Source organism: Podarcis gaigeae (genome assembly GCF_964106915.1).
Source record: "Podarcis gaigeae genome assembly, chromosome: 1".
Lineage (NCBI taxonomy): Eukaryota > Metazoa > Chordata > Lepidosauria > Squamata > Lacertidae > Podarcis > Podarcis gaigeae.
This window is the reverse complement of record NC_139678.1, coordinates 103,746,777-103,768,708: the sequence shown is the minus strand read 5'-3', so window position 1 is coordinate 103,768,708 and position 21,932 is coordinate 103,746,777. Positions and strand designations below refer to the sequence as shown.

The 21,932-nt window shown below is 41.7% G+C and overlaps 1 protein-coding gene and 1 long non-coding RNA gene across 5 annotated transcripts in view; one reads left to right on the top strand and one right to left on the bottom strand.

The window, feature by feature from the left end:
• Window positions 1–21,932, bottom strand: part of LOC310833604 — a 221,273-nt gene that overhangs the window by 94,978 nt on the left and 104,363 nt on the right. The window lies entirely within an intron of this gene.
• Window positions 1–21,932, top strand: part of CACNB4 (calcium voltage-gated channel auxiliary subunit beta 4) — a 133,467-nt gene that overhangs the window by 35,380 nt on the left and 76,155 nt on the right. Inside the window, exon 1 of one of the 4 annotated variants that reach the window (XM_083710320.1) lies at window positions 17,054–17,407. The exons of 2 other annotated variants lie outside the window; for them this stretch is intronic. In XM_083710320.1, the coding sequence (XP_083566446.1) occupies window positions 17,363–17,407 (45 nt within the window). In that variant the 5' untranslated portion in view covers window positions 17,054–17,362. Of the gene's footprint in view, window positions 1–17,053; window positions 17,408–21,932 lie in introns of those variants that run through there. One more of the 4 variants, XR_014557657.1, reaches the window with a different exon arrangement.

Here is a 21,932-nt window from a genome sequence, read left to right as displayed (position 1 = left end):
CCTGCTTACTGCAGCTTCACTGATTTGTCTGGAACGGTTGCAACATGAACAGGGTGACAGAGCTAAGAGAGCTGCTTGCTTGTGTATGACCTCAGTGATTTATGGATCAGAGTAAAATAAGATTGTCCCTAAAAGCCGTTTTCCTTAACAGCTATATTACGACATATCTTGATGGGTATCTTCTTTGGAATGCAGGTGGACAGCTTAGTTTAACCCGTGGCTAGACTGTGCTCAAGAGTGCCAGCAGGATTTTCTGAGCCCAGTATTCTGCATGTAGATTGGATCCTACACTGCACATGCAAAATACACACAGATTTGCATATATTTTATGACAGCGAATTCGTAATGAGTGCCTGGACTTCTACTCAGCAGGAGACATGCCTAAAAATATTTGCTAAGCTTTCACATTTTGCATTCACCATTAGAAGGGGAGATTCTTTCGTATCCTCCTAGACTTACTGTATTTGCAGAAAACAACTTGTCATAGGTACCTGATCTCAGATGAATCCACCACAGGAAGGATGCACCCTAGTTGCTCTGAAAAAACGAAGAGCAAACTTTGGAGATCCCAAGGATTAGAAAATGAGGCAAAAGCAGAAAAGCTCACTGAAGGGGAGAGGAAAACTCCTCCCATCGTCCCTGACCCAATGACCATGGTGACGTGGGTTGATGGGAGTTAGAGTCCTGAAGCATTAAGAACGCCGTGGCTTTCCCATCACTGGGATAGAGCATGAGAGTGTAATCAGACTTTCCAGTACTATTAAAGATAAAGGTATGGTTTTTGCTCAAAGGACTTGCATTGGAGAGTGCACTCCTGCTAATAACTCAGGCTATCAGTGCCCACCACAGAATTCAGATATCTTCCAAGGTCCACGGTCCACGGTTTGTTTGTTTTTAATGTTTCAAGGTATTCTGTTGGTGATTTTTCATTAAAGCATGAAAGGCCAACTAAAGGCAAACAAGAGTTCTTTTCTTGTTTCACCCAATGTTGAATCAATCCAGTTGTGTGTTATCCTTCTCTCATCCTTGTAAATAAAACCCACATAACATTTATTAGCCTGCTGGGGGCTGGAAGAGGAGGGGTGGGGAACTTTGATCCTCTTGCAGCAGCCTGCTGTATTTCGATGTGGGCGAAGATGTTTCTCTTCTCTTTCTGCTTATTTGCTACTATGCTGGCCAAGAGGCAGGACAGAGCGCTCCATCCTTCCTCCACCAGCTTGCTCCCTCACCTGTATGGTATTCCAAGCACTTACCTGCCTGCAATTCCTTCTTGTCTATGGCAAGGGTGGAGAACTTGTGTCCTTTTGGATGTCATTGGACTGCCAGTCCCACCAGCCCCTTCTAGCATATTCAGTGGTCTGGACTGGTGGGAATTAGGAGTCCAGCAACATTGGGTCCAGTCCATCCTTCCATTGGCCATAGTAGACTGTTCCTCTGAAGCCTAATTGTGGTGATAGGGGGCATTGGAAAGGAGTCACAGCTGGGAAGGAAAGTGGGCAATACTTTTCACCACAGCTGTGATCCCCCTGATAAAGCCCTGATACTTCAATCAGTCTTGGCGGGGGGGGGCGGGGGCGGGAACCTTCTACTGGTTGCGATGCAAAGCATGTTTCAAGCCTAATTCCAAAATCAGGTGGGGCAAAGGGGATGAGACCCAGTGGGCATCAGTGAAACACATGAGAGCACATGTCTGCCCTTGGGCACTTTGCTGGTCACCCATGGGCCAGAACTAGAGTGAGCTGATCAGGTCCATGGGTAGATACCTGGCTGAAACCTCACTAATAGCAGGTGGAGCGGTTGCCTCATCAAAGACCTTAACAAGCTTGGTCGTGCTATTGACTGCCACCCCAACCTGAAACAGCCAAATTTCCCCAATCTCACCTGTGTTGGGGGAAAGTCCAGTGGGGGTGGAGGTGGGATATTTGCACAACTCTAATGTTTTGAGATCCCTAAAAAATACATATTAACAAACCGTTAAAATTTGAATGATTTTGATGATGTTAAGAAATGGGGGTAAGTTGTCTTAGACATTATTGGGGAGGAGGGTGGAATTTGAAACCTTTTTGCTGTTAGCAGTGGTGAGTCATGTGTTCAAGGTAATGTGTAGCTCTAGTCCTTACACTAAATTCAGATGATAACATTCAACTAGTTGAAACAACTCTAGGTCTTTTTCCATTTCTTTTTAAAGAAAAACAATCCAGAATTTTCTGTAGTGCTTCAGAGACTGGTCCAGAGGTTTCCCTCTTCTTTTTTTTAAAAAAATATTTTTTATTGATTTTCTTTTCTCATGACAAATATCCAATATCATTACTAATCATTCATTTTCCAATTTCCCCCTCCCTATTGACTTTCCTCAGTTTCCATTTCTGGTTTGTTACATCAAATGATACATTCTGCTGTTTGTATATAAATGTTATCACATTGTTATACTTCTTGTTCTCTGTAAATAAAGTTGTAGATGTTTATTTAAATCCTGCCAACAAGTCCATTTTTTTGTTGTTTCTGCAAATATATTGTAAAGGGTTCCCATTCTTTTTCAAAATCACTATTGTCCTTTTCACACAGTTTGTCCATTAACTTTCTTAACTCAGCATAGTTCATCAACTTTTCTTGCCATTGTTCTTTCGATGGCACATCTCCGGTCTTCCACTTTTGGACTATTAAAATTCTTGCCACTGTTGTAGCATACATAAATAGTGTCCGTTTTTCTTTCGGCAACTCTTTTCCTAAAATACCTAACAAAAAAGCTTCTGTTTCTTTGACAAATGTTATTTTAAACATTTTTTTCCAAGTTCATTGTATATCATTTCCCATTTTTAAAAAAATAATCTTACAATCCCACCACATGTGATAAAATGTACCTTCCCCTTCTTTGCACCTCCAACAGTTCTTTTGTTCTGTTTTATATATTTTTGCCAGTTTTACAGGTGTAATGTACCACCTATACATCATTTTTATGTATTTCTCTTTCAACAATATACAATCTGTAAATTTCAAATTCACTTTTCAAAGTCTTATCCAATCCTCAAATTGTATATTATGACCTAAATCCTGTGCCCATTTAATCATTACTGATTTGACGTCTTCATACAGAGGTTTCCCCTTTCTGAGCTGCCTGAGGTTTATGTGAGTATGATCAGAAGGTCTACAGAGGCTACTTTACATGCAAACCACTCTGCCTTGGGATTTAATGCTAACCATGGGCAAAATAAATTCCTGTGCGGCCACTCCCAGATGTGTTAGATGACAGTGGCTGGAGGTACTTGGTTTTTTTAGAGGAACTGATATGAAGATGAGCAAGGCAAATTAGTAAAGAATGACTAGAGTTGAAGAGGATGCTGCAGAATTACATAGGTTTTTTAAAGTGTTGGTGGGGAGCATAAATGTGATACAGTGGAAAGAAGACAAGATGATGTGTGAGGGATCCAATCAACTGTGAGAAATGACCAGTGATGCAGCCTAGCAGCTCTTTGGGAAATCTTTCCTTTCTATAAGAAGGATAATAAACAAAGGATAATATCAATACAACACTAAAATCTATACAAAAGCAAAGAAAATGCAAATATGTATAATTATTTGAGCCTTGCCTGTTTCCACCCTCTACCAAAACATTAGCCCTGTTTAGCTACAAAGCTAGACTGTGGTTTAGCATTACAATAATGTGCTTACCCATTCCGTCTCATCCCTCTCCTCCTTCGGTGTGGCTGTGCAAGGAAGAGTTTGAAAGCTTTCACTTCTGTTTTAGATCAAACATAGCGTGCTGCTACTTCTGAGGTTCATCCTCACTATGATTTGTCGAAAGAAGCCAACATCAAGCCTTAATGCATCACGCTGGCTTGTTTCTACAAACCATCCTAATCAAGATGAGCCACAGCTGACGGTTTGGACAACACACTAAATTTGTGGTTAATTTAGAATGGAAGTGGAAGCTTCCAATTTCTTCCTTATGGCTGTTTCAGAGCAGACAGAACACAGCAGTGAGCTTCCTCTTACTTTAAATGGGCCCCCATCTGTGGTATTACTTAGCAGCCATTACAGGTGGCAGTGAGCTGCCATTTTAACGTTGCTACAACCCCTCTCCCCATAGCTTCATTCTGGGGCACTTGGCGGAGGGGGAAATATATCCTTAGCTAGCTCTATGTGCACCGGGGCTTTCTATAGATGTTCTAAGAAATGCATGGTAGCTAGGGTTGGAGCACCCCTATCTGGAAGCTGGCTCCCCCAGCTCATCAGTTTTAGCCCTTTCTGGTGTTGTCTTTGAAGAGCTTTGGTCTCGAATAAGGCCTTGGTGGAAGGGGATTCAGACAAGCCACCTTAAGACATCCTAGCCCTGCACCTGAGGCAGCCATGCCCCCAGCACCATGTTGCCAAATGTTTAGCAAGCACAAGAGGGAGTTGTGTGTGCATAGCAACATCAGTGCCTAGTGCTCCTCCAGGAAGGATGCTGATTCACCTATGATCCCTCCCTTATGTGGAGGTTACTATACATCCCCATGCTGATATGCACATAGGGTCCCTTCCAACAGCCCCTGAATAGGGGCAAGGCTGGTGCACAGTCCTGGCATGTTCACTGCCCATGACCCCTCTCAAAATAGGAGGCAGTATTTGTTCAAAAACCCTTCAAGGGAAGCCAGATATTAGCATGAGCAGTGCGGCAAATGTGTTGAGAGGAAGGCAGGAGGGTGTTCCAAGTAAGTGATCTTTCTTAATATCCATGGATGTGCACAGAGTGCTAAACAAGAATCCATTGATTTCATAGTTGCCACAACCCAAGGCAAAGTGAAGAGTGCTTAAGCTCACTTGAATCATTGGGGGGGGGGTGTTGTTTTTTGTTTTTAAAGCATGGGTAACTGTGTTGGATTGTTCCATGCACGCTGGCATTTCCGGCAGGAATCGCACAAAGCGTGGGCACGCTAGCAGATTTAAATCTCATGTCCGCACACCCCATTGAGCCAGGATTCCAAGCCATTTGAGGACACCTCTATATATTTTGTTCCTATGTTAAACGCTTGCTGGAGGGTGTTTGGATGTACCTTTGTAATGCAGCAGGGCAAGAGACGGCATGGTGAAAAGTTTGGGGCTACATTTCCAGATGCCGCTTAGCTGCAAACTGTTGCTATGGCAACTAATTAGCAGGCACACTTATTCAAAAAACAGGATTTACTTATTTTTTAAAAAATGAGAAACTTGATTTGGATCCCCCCCTGCCCCCTTGGTGTCTTTTTAATCTGCTTGTCCTGCTTTAGTTCTGAGGTTCTTCACAGGACAGCAGCCCACTTGCTATGCAGAGAAACACACAAGATTATGGACAACATAACCCCTATTTGGGCTTTTTCTACTTATGGGTACTGAACCCATGAAAGGGGCCATGAGAATGTGCAGGCTAGCTCTGCCTCCTTTGTGCTGATGCATATGGTAAGCTTGTTCCATTCCATGTCAAATGCAGACCCTCAAAGTGTCCCTAATTTCCAGGGACAGTCCTGGATTTACAGAAGCCACTCCAGTTTCTGATTTGATCCCAGAATGTCATGCTTTTCCATAGGACATCCCTATTTTCATCAGAGAAATGTTGGAGGGTACGCAAATGTAGGAATGGACTCATATGCCTTTCATGAATCTTGAAAACCTTGCTTGCTGAGATGCAGACACAAATAGCGCACAAAGTACCATTGATGTGCTCTTGCCATTTTGGGGATACAGGAGTATGTAAATCGGTTTGCAGTCCAGGCAGTGCAAAGGTTTAGCATCCCCTGGCAGTGTACATTGACTTAAGTGTTATGCCAGATGTGAGCTAGGAGGCAACTGAAATATGAAAGCTAGGAGCTAAATGGCACCTTCAACCCAGGTTATGGGCACAGCAACGGAATGTCTAGGCAAGAGTACAAAGCTGAAAATGAATGAACTGCAGCTAAAATATTATGTTCATTTTTCATATGGTCTAGTCCTTCCCCTGCCCACCCCCTAATATCCTTAAGAAGGGTCTCTTCTCCAGTCTCCAGAGAGGAGCTGGAGGTGGGGAGGCAGAAAAAGGTCCTCCTTTCCTTCCACTCCGTGGTTTTAATCTGAAACCTTAGGCGCAGTACTGCACCCAGAGCTCAGAAACTGCTCGCGCTTATGAAATTCCCTGTCGCAAAATGCGCCTAAAACAATGGGAGTTTCAAATACTGACTGTGAAACCAAACCAAACCGCTGGCTATCCTGATTACCCAGAGAAGAGTGATTGATTCAAGGAAACTATGAATGGAGAATCTCTTAAAACAGCCCCAGCTCTTCTTGATGGTTGTAAAATGAGCCATAATTTTGTTGTGAGGCTCTGGCTGATTGGGATGGGGTTGTTTAGAATAAGAATGGGAAGTAGTTCAATTGGGTTTGCTGTTGATGCTGATATTCACATATTCCGAACCTTGTCGCCAACCTTCTCCCACTCGTTTGCTGCCTCTATACTTGCCACCCACAGCCCACCGGAATTTTCAGGTAAACTCTCAAAAGGCTGAAGAATTCTGAATCATCCATGGAAGACACAGACTGCAGCAGGAGAGGCTTGTGTGTGTGGAGAGAGGGGGCGGAAAAGCTCCTGTAATAACAATAAAAGGCATTAAATCTTCTGAGTATGCCTTTCTTGCTTCTGTAAAACATAATGGACTTTTTAAATGTCTTTTTTTAAAGTATAAGTATAGGGCTGTGCGAGGTTGATCTACTGAATCCTGCAACTGTGCTTTGTTGAATATTTCATTGCACCTTTTTTTTTAAAAAAATGTCTGTTTTGGGGAATTAGTGCTGTTCAACAAGACTTTTAATTCATATTAATTGTCCCTACTCGGATTAAACCCACTGATGTTAACTGACACAGCTACCTTAAGTTCATTAATTTCAGTGGGTCTACTCTGAGTAGGACTAATGTTGAATGCCGCTCTTAATATCCTGCTTTTCACTGAAAAAGCTCAGAGCAGCTAAAGCAGGACTTGCAGCAGTTTTCAATCCAGGGCACTGACCAGGTCAATGCCATTTTAGCTTCTCTGGTGGGTATGTGTTTGTTTAAAATATTTTTTCTTTAGGCCCCATTAGGTCCCTCCAAACAACTAACAATCATTTTACTAACATACAACTAAACAATAGGAAAACCAGAGCTTAGATAGGATAAAGAGCTACCTAGAACAAATTAATTCAGAGACTGTTTGAGCTGGGGCAGGGAACTAAGGGTCTCCCCACACATTAGTGGACCCTTGTAGTTACATGGGACATTTTCACTTGTGGAATCTAACCTGTTGAATAGCATCACCTCTTTGACCCCCTTTAAACAAGCTCTTTAAGACTTTTTAATTATTATTCTGATGAGCTTTTATAATAATAAAAAAATCAAAGTCTGTTCTGATATATTCTTCTGCTATTGGTGATATGGTTTTGATGAATTTTTTTGGGTGCTATTATTTGTTTTGTACTTAGATTTATTTATTTTTTTAAAGCTGTGATTTATATTTTTATTTGTAAGCTCCCTTGGGTGTGATCTTTATTGTAGAAAGCTGTAGTACAAATGTTGGACTGAATAAAAAAATAATAATGCAGGAACGTTTCTATGTTGAGAGCATAGGAAATGTTCTTCACAGGAAGCTGTTCCTGTGGATTCTGGGAATACTTTGTTCTGGCTTTGTGTTTCTTGTGCGAGCGGACTACATGCACGAGGAATTCTCGCAAATATGGATCTTTTAGTAGCCCATGAGCTAGTGCAGTGGTTGACACCTGTAACTTCTTAAACATTTTTTTTAAAAAAACAAAACATTATTTTACTTCGGGTGGCACTGACTTTTTGGAGAATGAATTGCAGCCCGCCAGAGTGATTTAACAATCAATCTATTTTTCCAGGCAATTCTGGGTATTGTAGTTCTGTGGGGGAAATAGGGGCATCTCTGCACCTTTAACAAACTCTAGCTTCCATAATTCTTGGGGGCGGGAACCATAGGGCTTTAAATGTATGGCATGAATGTGGCCTGAGACATTACATGGTGCAAAAAACATGCCTTCTTTGATGCAGGAAGCGGCCATGTTTGAAGTGTCATGTGATCCTGCCTCTGGGCTCCCCAGCGAGCAGATCTGCTCATTACTGAACACATTTGCACTGTGTTTTAGATATTGAAAATCTGAGGTTCTTGGAAAGCCCTGGCTGCTGCTGTAGCCTTTGACAGAGCACATCTTATGAGCCAGGGGCTACAAGGCAAATATATGTGTACGTCAGCCACATCATCATTTTCATTAAATCTGACAGATGTCAAAGCTGCTGTGGGAGATATATTGCTTTTCTATAATGGAAATGATTTTACACTTCTGAGTTTAATCACATTTCATTGGCCTAGCCCATGTCCCAGATGTTCCTCCCTGTTTCTTCTCTCTGTGGGGTGAATTTTATATTTTATTGCCTTACTATTTACTACTGTGAAACTTTTTGAGGGGCAGACTGAGGGGGGTGGGGAGGAAGAGATTGCTTAAGGCTGCATTCTAAATAGCTGACAGATTGTATATCCAGAAAGTGACTCCAAACGCAAGTTAACTTCAGTAATAGGTGACGTAGGCCGAGGAGGTTATAATGTAAGCAGCAAGCGGCAGGAACATAAAGTTCTTTGCCTTCAGTGATACAGTAATTCAAAGATAAATGATAGGTCCCTGGGGAGGAACCTTGGAGTTGTAATATTTAGGTGCAAATATCCCATCTTAATGTCCTTTTTGACTTTTATCCGGAATCCTCCTTCCCAGGCCTGCCTAACCAGATTGCCTTAATCATCAGGGTGTGATCTCCCCCTGCTGCTCTGCCACGGCAAATCCATTAAAGGCACCGCTCGCAGAGAGACAGCAAGCTCTGTCTGATACTGTACCCAAAACTTAACGGGGAACAAAGAACAGCTGCAATCAGCTCCTGCGGGGATAGTAACAGAACATAATAAAAGAGGTAGGCCAAGCCGACGTGGACTAAAAGGCAACCCTCACCCCCCGGCAAAAAAACCTAAATAATACTAGGAAAACTTTTACTGCCAGAATCCAAAAGAGAAACATTCCAAACCTCATAAAATAGTCATCAGAGGTTTTAATATTCTTCTTGTAAGTGCATGCATGCTTTTTTTTGGGGGGGGGTGGCAGCAGTCCTTGGGTGCTATGATTATTTGATGATGTGAAGATATTCCAGATTAATTACTGTTTGTGCCACCTGAAAGCCTTTTATCCAGAAAATTATGGGTAACTGTTGGTTGACTACCCTAAGTTTGCCATTCATCATTTCTCAAGTCGCTTTCCTGAACTGACACAATAGTTGCTAGCGTTTGTCCTCATAATGCAAGTGTTTTGAGACTTCTTATCCCAGGACAGTTTTGTGATTAATATTTAAGGCAGATGAGTCTGGTCAGTGTTGCACTGTGTTGTAGTGCTCCCGAACGTAGATTAGAGCTGCTATATTGCGTGACAGAAAATGGCATTATTTGGCATCAACAGCATCAACTGTACGTTCCAACTTCTTTTCCGTGACTAAATTCATGGTGATGATTTTCACATTGTGGAATTAGTTGCTGCAACTTAATTAAAATTAGATCATAATTAATTTGCTCATCTAAAGAATTATATTTGTCCCTACATGCTTGGAGTTTTGCATTTAGGCATAGGAGGAGCTGCAGATTATTATGTTTAATATCACACTTATCCTTAAAGTTAGTTTGTCTTTCAGGGGCTAACATGTGGGAAGCTGGAACATTTCTCTGGGGTGTCAGGGACAAAGGGAACATGATCGAGATTTATTTCATGTGTTATGGGCATGCATCACACCTGGCTACCTTTATTGCACCTTCAGAAAGGTATTCCCAAAATATAAGGCCTTTCCACCTAGGATTAGCCTGAACTCTTCCAACCCGGGTGATGTTCATGCATTCAAAATGTATATTGTTTTAAGAAATGAGATTGTGAATTCATTATGGGGCAGATGTAGCTGATCTTTTCTCTGCCTATTTGCAGTATTTGAGATGCTACCAAAATACTTTTCCTCTTCCCTTTTCTTCTTCATTTTTCTCAGAGGCTGCTCACCCTTCTAGTCCAGCAATTAAAAACAAAGCTAATTTTAAACTTCATTTGCTCCTTTGTTGCCCATTCACCCAGTTTGGCATGATCCTTCACAATGCACTTGACATTTCACCATCCTGAATAATACTTCGTCATCTGCAAACTTGTCACTTCACTCCTCACTATTGACTGGATCATTTAGGTATAAATTAAATAGCACTGATCCCTACATAGATTGCTTACTTTCCTTCATTGTGAGGCAGCACTGTATGTAAACCCCTAAGTTCTCCTCCTTGTTGTTTCTAACTTAGTTAATAGGAGACTCATCTTCTTAGTTTACAGTTATGGTTAAGATTACTCAACAGGTTTTGGTGTGGAATTTTGCCCAAAACTTTTGAGAAGTCTAAGTGTAAAATGTATGCTGGATCACCCCCGTCAACATATTTGTTGATGCTTTCAAAGAAGTAGTGTGCGCCCATGTCCTACTTCACAAAGGAAAGTCCTGTGTTTGAAGGCATCCACTTTAAAGATAAAGAACTGTGAACAGGGAGAGCAGGGGTCTTGAAGTTTCCTATCAACAGCACATAGGCAGTGGACTTCCCACTATGATCAGATACTGTATTTCTGTTTTAATCATAGTAATCACTGTTTGAAATCCAGATATCTAATTTAATTGCCAAATGGCACCTTAAAGCTGGGCTGCAGTCGTCACAATGGAATGTTTAGGTGCTATTCCCTTCACCTGATTTGATTATTTATTTATTTATTTGATTATTTATTTATTTATTCATTCATTCAAATTCCGTACTGCTTTGTATTTTAAAGAACAAATCTCAAATCTCAAAGCAGTGTGCAACACCTTGAAACATCAAATAAAATAATCCTGAATAAAACAAACAAAAGCTTCAAGGGAAATATTTCAGATCCTTCTCTAAGTGATATTTTGCTTTCCCCAGTCACCAACCTGGCTTCCAGAGATCTCCACGTGATCGCAGTTGGATCTGCGCCAGTCACAAAACATGCCTGGCGCCTGGTTAATTTCGAACACTGATAGTAATTATTTCTAAATGTCCATCTAGACTTCGCATTAGCACATGCAGTTTTTCTGCAGCTGTTGTGTTCTTTCTCTAGCATGCCTCTGGGTTCTGCATGGCCCTAAAACATTCTTCTCAGCAAAGGCTTCATGCAGATGTCTCGTAAAAAAGTAAGTCAACAGAGCATGGCTATATCATAGTAAATGATGGTGATGATGATGATGATGATGATAAGAAGAAGAAGAAGAAGAAGAAGAAGAAGTTTATATCTCATATTTCAACCAGAAAGTTCCTAGAGTAACCTGGTCTTTTTCGGGTGTGTGCATGGTGGGTGTTAATTACTGCCTCTTAAACTCTTGTCAGGACTAGGCCTTTTTTTTTTTTGCTGTTTGTGGCAAAGGACTAGATTGCTGCCTTCCTAGTTCCAGTTACAGGAGCTGGTTGGACTAGCAACTGAATCTTACTTCAGAACTGGCAACAGGACAGCATTGCTCACCAAATCTGATGGCAGCCAGATAGTTTAGGGAGTGCAAGGCAGGCACATAAGCCTTGTTCTCCTTCAGCTCCCCACCACTCCCCAACACCTATTACCTGCTACCTGAGGCAGCTAACTCCCACTGCCTAATGGTAGGCCTAGCTCTGAGTCTTATTGAGGAGGCTAATGTGCTACTGTAACTGCTTGCTTAAAAAGTGCCAGGGATTGTGTGAACAAACAGAAGTGCTTCTTACACTAATGATATATGCAGAGGACTCCCAGCGGCTCAGCAAGTCTACCTCAATATGCTTCTAGAATGCTTTCAGTCTGACCTAGATGGAGGGATCAGATTTAGGGGCTATAACGGGACAGTTCATTCTTCAAGGCCGCTCAATATTTGGCCTTTTTATTGGAAGTGCCATCAGAATGCCAATTAGTGTCAGTTAGGATGGTGGCTTCTGTCACATTTGCTGGGAAATGGCTGGAGTCCACTGCTAACTTGCATCGCGCAGGCCACAGAAAAGCATCCCAAAATTTATTATAAGGCAGTATTCCTAATACGCAAGTTGTGCTTGCCATGCTTTGTTGATACTCTTTATGAAGAAAATGCCCCTGCTTAACATGTGCATAACCATAGTGTTTATTTGCTCATATTTTCCTTTCCCTTACTGTATTCCAGTGCCTCCTCCTTAAGCACTCAGTTGTTGCATGTCCACTGGAAAATGATGATTCTGTTGGGCTCCAGTAAAGACATAATACTATTTCCAGTGAGATTAATATGTAGTAAAAGAAGTCACAATTGTTTTTAACTTTCAGGTGGGATTCATTGAGTTCCCTCTGATATAGTTGACCAAAATATACCCTGAATATTGTAGTTATGCTGTAGCTTATAGTTTCACAAACTTCTTTAAAACAATGTATATATTAAAATACATTAGTTTGTAATTGCTCAAAACTGAGGCAAATTGTGAAGACATTAGAGGCAGAGATAAAATTTATCTCTTAATTAAATGATCATTAATTTTGATTTATTTCATTAAAAAATAATCCTGGGACAAAGTTTAGTAGCAAAAATGCAGGATTATTAATCAAGAATGAGTAAATTGTCTTAATATGGCCTTGGCCTTAGTGTGATCACATAATCACTGAAGTCTAGGGCTATTGGTTTATTGGGCTATTGGCAGGATAAGCCTGACTAGAGTTAACATTTAACACATCCATATTTGCAAGTCAGTGATCCCCCAGTGATTACTGCTTGGCTACAGGATGCATTCTCATCTACTTGAGACAATTTATTTTTATGAAGATAAATTTGTGTGTCCCAACACACGCATACGTGCGCGCGCGCGCACACACACACACACACACACACACACATGCACACATACACACACACTTGTTTGAAGGAAATTCAGTGGACCTCAGTGGATACTCTAACTGCATGATCTGCAGCATGTTCACAGCTGTGCAGTAAGTAGTTATCCTGCCAGAATTACATTTGGTGGATGTCGAAAACCATGAGGACTTGGAAGCTGGATTTTAATTCAGGATAACTAAGAACATCTCATAAAGCCCATTGCGTGTCCACCATCAGTTTCATCATGCAGATGGTATGTTAAAACTTATCTACCTCTCTCAAATGCATTTTAAAAAAATCTAACCCAAAAGTATATTCAGGAGAAATATAGCTTCAGGGGAAATATATTAGATGTCAAAATAGTTATCAAACACAGATGCTTCTAGCAGAAACAGAACTATGCTAGGCTACATTATCCTCATATTTGGGGTTCCCCATCACTGCAGATAGGCCATGGACCAAGCGGGGGGGGGGGTCAGTAATCCTGGAGTTTCAGACAGACAGAAAAGTGAGGTAAGGCAGGATCAGCACCTTGGAGAGGGATCTGGGTGTATGTTTTAGGAGTATGGTTAATAAGCCTGCAGCTGAGGCAGAACATACAAGTTGTCTCAGCAGTGGCCTGGAGCGACTGGCAGATCTTTCTATCTTGTGCTAGAGGACCCAGCCCCCTAAATACTGGTACATGACCAGTTAAAGGACCAGTTAAAGGGCCAGCCACTATATTATGTATGTCTCCAAGAGTCTAAGTTCTCTTTCAGTTACTATATTATGTATTTCTCTAAGAGACTTGCATCTGTGTACATCCAAGAGAAAAATGATATCTTATCTTATTTATTTGTGTGTGTGTGTTGTTATAGTCTGAATTCCTGTGTGAATCAATTATGATTATTTTAATAACTTTATTTTCAGAAGTGCCATTGAAGCTTTATTAGCTTGGGAGTAGAGGAAATAATTTTATCCGAGTATAATCATTGTACATTTGCATCTTTCTCTTTTTTTATTCAGTGGAGTGCTTTAATGTGTCTTTTAAGTGTTAGAGTTGACAAGTCTATGTATTCCAGCTCATGTTAATCCCTCTTTTGTTGAGAGATCCTGAGATCCATTTTTAATCCCTAATGCTGAATGTCATCGCTGAGGAATTTTTTATTGCATTAACTAAAGATGCTTTAGTTAATGCAATAAACTAGGTAAATGGGCAGCAAAATGGCAAGTGCAATTCAGTGTAAGCAAGTATAAAGTGATGTTCATTGGGGGCAGGAATCTTAATTTTACCTATATGCTCATGGTGTCTGAGCTGGTGGTGACTAACCTGGATTGAGACCTTCAGGTCTTCGTAGATAGCTCAAGAAAGGTGTCAACGCAATGTGTGGCAGCTGTGAAAAAGTCAAATTCCATGTCAGGGATCATTAGGAAAAGAACTGAAAATAACACTACTAATATGATAATGCCATTATATAAATCTATGGTGCACTTGGAATACTGTGTACAGTTCTAATCACCTCACCTCAAAAAGGATATTGTATTGCTGGAAGAGTTCAGAAAAAGGCGATCAAAAGGATGGAGCAAGTTCCCATTATTTGGGGCTTTTTAGAAGAGGCATACAGTATTTCTCTCTCTCTCATATAATGCTAGAACCTGGGAACATCCAATGAAGCTGAATGTTGGAAGATTCAGGGCAGACAAAAGAAAGCACTTCTCCACACATCACATAGTTAAGCTATGGAATTTGCTTTCACAAGAGGCAGTGATAGCCATTAATTTGGGTTGCTTCTAAAGAGGGTTAGACAAATTCACGAAGGATAAGGGGTATCAGTGGCTACTAGCCATGTAGACTACGTTGCAACTCCACTGTCAGAGCCAATATGTCTTTAAATATCAGTTGCTGAGAACTGCAGGTAGGAAGAATGCACACAAATTGTGCTAAGGTTCTGCTGGTGGACTTCCCATGGACACCTGGTTGGCCACTGTGAACAAGGTGCTGGGCTAGATGGGCATATGGCTTGATCCAGCAGGCTCTTCTCATGTTTTTATGCTTGTGGATGCCATGGTTACCAAAACCTTTGCCTTGCTTTGGTATTACTGACAACAGAGTTAAGTAGGGTGGATAACCAACTATTTTCATTCTGCGGAGACTTCTAGTAGAATAACTGGGGCTGGTGGTAGCTCTACCTGACTTAAAGGTGTATGGTTACCAACCCTAGAGATAATAACAGGCATTGGTTAGGGACAGCCCTTGTGAAGAGTATGGTATTTATAAATAGTTTTAATTTTGCAAATGTTTGTTTTTTAATGTTTGTTTCCCCCCTGTTCTTTATCTGTTCCTATTTTATATGTTCTCTCTGCTAATTCATCTGTATAGATGATAATTTAGAAACTGTTACTATAATTTAAGATCTGCTGTCCATGTGCTAACTATCGATGAGAAGCTTCAAGGCCCCTGATCTCTCTTCCTTTATCTCTCTTTTAAAACTGGAAATTGCACCGGACAGCTTTTCAAATAGGTGAGTGTTCTCTATTAAGTAGAACACAGATGAAAACAGCGACAACAAGTTGTGTATGTGGCCCTCTTTAGAAACAGAGGAAGCTGTCTTACGCTAAGCCAGACCATTATTCCATCTAGGTTAGCACTTTCGTTGACTGGGAACACTTTGTAAGGGTTTTAGGCAGGAACTTTCCCCTACCCTACTGGGAGAGGCCAGAGATCTTGAATATCAAAGTGAGAGGTCTACTGGTGAGACCTTCCATCTAAAATTTGTTCCTTAGCACCAGTGGGATGTGAACACTTTAGGGTGTAGAAGCTGTATTCCGTGGACCAACTTTTGCACAACTGATTAGTCACGTGTAAAGAATGTTATTGTGCTTATAACTCTTATAAAATTGGTCGCAAGTCTCACAGAACTATCTCAATTTTGACACCCATTCACAGTACAATGCTCCAAATCTTCTACAGTATTCCAGGAATGGGAAGTCTGTGGACTCCCATGTTTTGCTGGGCTCCAGCTCCTATTATCCATGACCATTGGCTGTGGTGTCTAGGGCTGATGGGAGTCAGAGTCCAGCAACATCTGTAGGACCACAGATTCCTCACCACTGCCGTATATTTTTCTGTTCTGTAATAACCACTGGTGGTCTGTATGCCTCAACTTCTTTTTTTGAAAGCAATGCTTTTGAACTCCAGGTCTTCAGAAACCAGAGTCTACAAGCTGGAACATACTTACTGGGGATTATCTCTTATTCAGCTCATTGGAATTTATTTCTGAGTGAACATGTGCAAAATTATTGCTCCTGCCCTTTGACGAAATGCACCTCCTTCTCTTGGCCACTTGCTTGTGGTTCTGAGGGGAATTGTAATATGCACTTTGCAAACTATGCTTATTCCAATGAGTGAGAGAGGACAGAGGTTTCAAATTTGGCTGCGTGCAGCTGGTATTCCCCCCTCCCCTAAAATATTAGAAAATTTGGGGTTCTTCAGAAAATGAGTGTATAACTCTCTTAAGGGATAAAATATTTTTCAGAGGTTTTGTCTGCAGCAGCCTATTTTAAAATGCGACTTGCATCCTGAGGAAGAGCCTCTCAAATAAAAATATTGCTCAGGCTATTCAAACTAAGCCCAGGAAGTAGACAGAGAAGTGGGTTATTTTATCTTTAAGCCTGTGGTGGTGATGGTTAAATCTTTGCAGTTCTTCCTTAAGCAACATAATTCTGCGGGGAGGGATGTCTAAATAGAAACAGCATAAATTAGCAGAGCTCTTCCTCTGTTTCCATCGTGTGCTCTCGCTCCTGTTCTCCTGCATAAAAAACAAACAAACGATTTATTGCCAAATTGCAGTTTACTTTTAAGGTGAAGCTGTTTACTGGTAGAAATGCTGTGGCTTCCTTTTTTTTTTTTTGATGACTGGACTTGAGGGGGGGGAACCCCTTATTTTCTCTATTCCACAGGGTGTATTTGGTAGTTAAATCTGTCCAGCTATCCACCCCCACCTCAGCTCTTTCTTTTCTTTTCAAAAATGCTGGCAAGCTTTTATTATTATTGCAGACTGAAGAGAAGAAATCATCGGGGACATGCTTGTTACAAACGCACAAGCCCTCCTGTTCGTCATCCACTATCAAAGAGAATTCTCTGTGAGTTGACTGAGGCACAGCAGCCCAGCCAATCACCGGTCTCTTTCCTGACTCTGTCATCAGCCCTTGGTTGAGGGAAAAACGGTTTTGCTTTCATGCTCTGTGTTTGGAAGGCAGATAAAATGCCAGGTCTGGGTTGCCTCTAGGGATAACCTTCCTTTCTATGATGTGAATGAATAGCATCTTGGCTGGGGGCAAATCCAGAGGAGGAATTGACAAGGCAGGCTGGAGCTGCTCTGTCTACTGTCTAGGCCTTTCCCTGCGTTTTAAATCCCAGCTGTGGCTTTTGTAGGGAATTCACTTTTGCACTGAGAAAGGGGTGCTTTGGATTATCAGACCTCCATGTATGACAATTTGTACCTGCATGGATTTGAAGACTCTGAGGCGGTAAGTGGGGTTTTCGGTTTTTATTTTTGTCTAAAAGCCCACCCTTTTGCTGGTCTCTTTCCTCCTCCTCCTCCTCCTCCACCTCCTCGCAACAGCAAGGTATGCGGAGGACAGGGACGCCAAAGAAACAGGCTTTGTTTTGTGAGCTGCTTGGCAATGTGATGGATATAGTCTGGAGCCACCTGAACTAATCTCGGTTATATAATTCCTTGTCCTGCAGCTTTAGAAAAAGGAGAAGGGGACGATATAGGTGTTTCTGACGAAAGCTGGGAAGCATTTTGTGTGTGTGTGTGTGCTGCCGTTTTGCTGATTACATGCTACACTTCTGTCCTCATGGCAGGGTGCATGAATGCTTCGTGGCTCTGTAATGGGGAGAGGTGTTGTAGCTATCATGCATAATATTTTCATCAGCTGGGGAAAGTGCCGCGGGAGGGGAGAAAGGAGAATACTAATAACACAGGAGTTTATGTTTTGCTTAAATTGGGAGCGGTGGAAGTTCTCCAAGATGTGTGTGTGTCTGTGTCTGTGTGTGTGTGTGTGTGTGTGTGTGTGTGTGAGAGAGAGAGAGAGAGAGAGAGAGAGAGAGAGAGAGAAGATGCTGCCTGGGCAAATGGTCAGTGCAGATGCATTTGAATTTCTTGAACAAAGAAGCTGTACAAGTGGTTGCTGTAACACAATCCTGTAGCTTCACAATGGCAATATGCAAGCTTTCAGCATGCTATGAATGGAGGCTGAGGTGTCATGATTGCCAATCTTGCCATCTCATTATTATTTAGGATATGCTACTCCTTAATAGATGGTACTCCCCCAAGTCAGGATAGCTTTCCTGCTAGCAGAAGCCATTTGTATTTTGCCAGAATTGAGCACTGGGAATCCTAAAGCCTGTAACAGTCTGAGACCAATTAAATATGGACTGCAAAAAGTTGACAGCAGAGATTAGAAACCTATGGTCCTTGCTATGATGGGCATGTTTTATTTTATATCCCCCCATGTCCCCACAACCCCTCCATGATTTAAGAGTCCTCGAGGGGCAACATTTCCCCAAGACGGAGAGAAATCTGCTGAGATTGCCACAACAATGTACACGCTGTTCCATATTAAGCAGGAATGTGTTACATAAGGTTTTATAGCCAAAGCATAAAATACACAGATTATAACATAAAACAGTGTATGCGTCAATGCAGACGTATATGGCCAGTGATGCGATATCCACATGAGAATGGATAAGATCCTGTATCTCTCTTCAGATTAGTCTTTGCTGCTCTCTGTCAGTGTGATTCTCCACAGGCTCTTGTTGATAACTGTGTCGTGTCTACATGTTGACTCAAATGCTCATAATTTATTTTTATGGTTAGGATAGTTTGGAGAGGGGGAAGACTCTGAAATGTCTAAAATGAAATACTCCACTGTTCCTCTTCTGATGGGGGAAGCTAGAGGGGGAGAATTTACTGTTAAAATGCTCTTTCAATTCAGTTTTAGAAACTCGTGGTGCTGTTTTTAAAAAACCGATATTTCTGCCTACGGCAGGTTATTTCCTTACGCTGAGTATTTTCTTGACCTGCCAGGTCACTTTCCAGGGAACCGTTTTTCCTACAAGCTACCTTTTATATATAGAGTTAAAATTTTCTTTAGAAACCATAAGAAATGCTTTTTTAGTTCAGCGTTGATTTGGAATTGTAGCATTACATTGCCTGGGCAGGTGGCTACAATGCCTGAAATATGTCAGAAATATACAACCACTTATAAGTGGGGATAGACAAGGTGCTTGCTGGTGCAGTTCAGTGGGGGAAAGTGCCTTGGCTTGAGTTGAGTACACTGGGGATCCACATACTGTCCAGTGCTAGTTTGTTGGATGGCCTAAGACTTATCTCCCTCTTTCAGACACAGTTGCCCCATAGGGAATATACATAGGGAATAATGGGCCATCGTTCCAGATTGCTGTGAGGATGAATGAGAGAAGGAACACAAAACATGCAAAACAAAGACAATTGTTTATAATTTGGTCTTACTGTTTGACAGAAGATCTGTATACAGTGGTACCCCGGGTTACATACGCTTCAGGTTGCATATGCTTCAGGTTACACACTCTGCTACCCAGAAATAGTGCTTCAGGTTAAGAACTTTGCTTCAGGATGAGAACAGAAATTGTTCTCCGGCAGCGCGGCAGCAGCAGGAGGCCCCATTAGCTAAAGTGGTGCTTCAGGTTAAGAGCAGTTTCAGGTTAAGAACAGACCTTCGGAACGAATTAAGTACTTAACCTGAGGTACCACTGTAATGGGTCTGCCAGCTGCTTATACACAAACAAAACATATTCCCTCATGATTGCATGTATATATATGTATGGGGGGGCGTGTGTGTATGCCACATATATGCCACATTTTTATAGCTTGAAGGGTATTATTCCTCCAGATAGCACTTTCTTGGCTGTTGTAGCTGCCACGCAAAGTGTGACTGTACAAGTGTCAGTGCGCAACCTACTTGAGATTCCCTGCAAAGTGAGTGATGGTATGACATAGTCCCCCTCCCTTAAGGCCCAAACCACTGAGTGGCATGTTCTATTAATGTTTCAGATGTATGACGAGTATTTCTATTATATTTCTGTGCAGCCTGTACATTCTCTCTCTCTTTGCCAGGCCACTGCCAGACTTGCTTATATTGGATGATGATGTGTTGGGAACGAGTACTTTTTCTCCTCACCTCCAGTAGCAATGTGTGTATGTGTGTGTGTGTGGGGGGGGAATCTGTGCCTTCTCCTTCCCTAGGGGGCATATCCAAATAATAATAGTAACAATGCAAACTTTCTTACATCTCCAGATGTGGTTTGCTTGTCAAAGGGAAAAGAGGGGGAAAGGCAAGGGTTCCAAATAAGATGCTTGAAATGGATGTGTTACACATTCTAAAATCTCATCCCACACTCAACAGGTATATCTCTCTCATTCTACACCCTCCACCCCACAGAAGTTCAATGATAGAAAATCTACTTCACATGCAGATCATCCCAGCTCCATTTCCTGGCATCTCCAGGTAAGCTGGAAATGATCCCATCTGAAATCCTGGAGAACTTCTGCCAGTGATTGTAAACAGTGAGCTAGATGGACCAAGGGCCAGGCTGTATGGCCTGTGGTCCTGCGTTTCCCTAGCATGCTGGTGGTCATGGGGATCGGCTATTGCCTCTCAGAAAGGACCAAACACAATCACAGGGGACCAGCTCCTTGGATTGTTAGTTGGAATAATGTGGTTGGTACTACACCTCTCTCTCTCTTTAATAGGAGGGTATACGTTGGAAATTAAGCATTACCGTTCACTTCAAGGCAGGGGTAGGGAAACACGATGAAAATGGTCAGTTATAATGCCAGAAGAAAAGCGTGTTTGCAGCCTATGCTGAAGCAGAACGTACAGCTTTCAGTTCAGTAAAAGTTGAGCTCTCTCGCGCAAAAGTGGTGATCTGCAGGGGTGAGTCAGAAGGAACTCAGGGAAGAGAGCAATAGTGGGGGAATGAGGCATTTTTAAAGCAAAGTTCAGTATGAATACGTGCATGTGTCTTGCCCAGAATACACTTGAAGTTAAGAAAGAGATTCTGAGCTGTTCTGGTTGATGGGAAGCCAAGCAGTTCAACCCAAACTCTCAGCTGGCGATGAGCATATGAAAAGCATAAGGAGGCGTACTGTACTTGCTTTCTGGTTTGTGGCAGGCAGATCTGTAAGCTAAAGACCCTGTGCTGCTGATGCAACTCGCACATTGTAAAATGAGTGTATCAGAATGAATCAGGACTAGTACAGTTATGCTTTACTGCAGCAGGCCTTATAAAAACCAGGCCTGTCAAGTTCAGTACCAGGCCTGTGTTGCGCTACCTCATTCATGTGTAGAACGAATATTTTTAAGAAGGTGGCATGGTGGCTTCCCCCCTAAATTTGTTTTGCCCATTATTTCCAAATTCATCCCAATGTTATGCTTGATTAGAAGGAAGCCTGGACTGGGTATTTAAAACAGCAGAGGGGGTCGGGAGTCCCCAGATACAAGTAATGAAATATATGAATATTATACACACACAATGCTCATGTATGCTTACATGTGTTCATGTTTAAGTAATAAATTACTTTTGAGACCATTTCATTGTTATTTGGAGTACCTATGTCTTTGCCTTTTGTTCCAAGCACTTAGCAGCTGTCAGAAATGTTCAGAAGCTGTTTTTTCTTTTTTTAATGTATTTTTAATGAACAGTTTTCCATGCATACTTCAGTTTGGTGGTTGACATTTAGGGGAAGGTGAGCTCCGTTATGAGCATGTAGTGGGGGCATGATACTATTTGGTATGGAAAATTCTCAGAAATTTGTACGAGAAAGAGAGATGCTAATTTCCAAAATAGAATTGGTCACTCTGACTATGTTTGTTTTCTGAAAATTATTTATTTTATTTGTATCCTAATCTTTCATGGCATCCCAGGTGGTTGCCATCCAAATGGTTAAGAAACTTGGCAACAGCTACAGTGCCTGGTGTTTCCAGGCCATTCTCTGGGTCCCCAAGT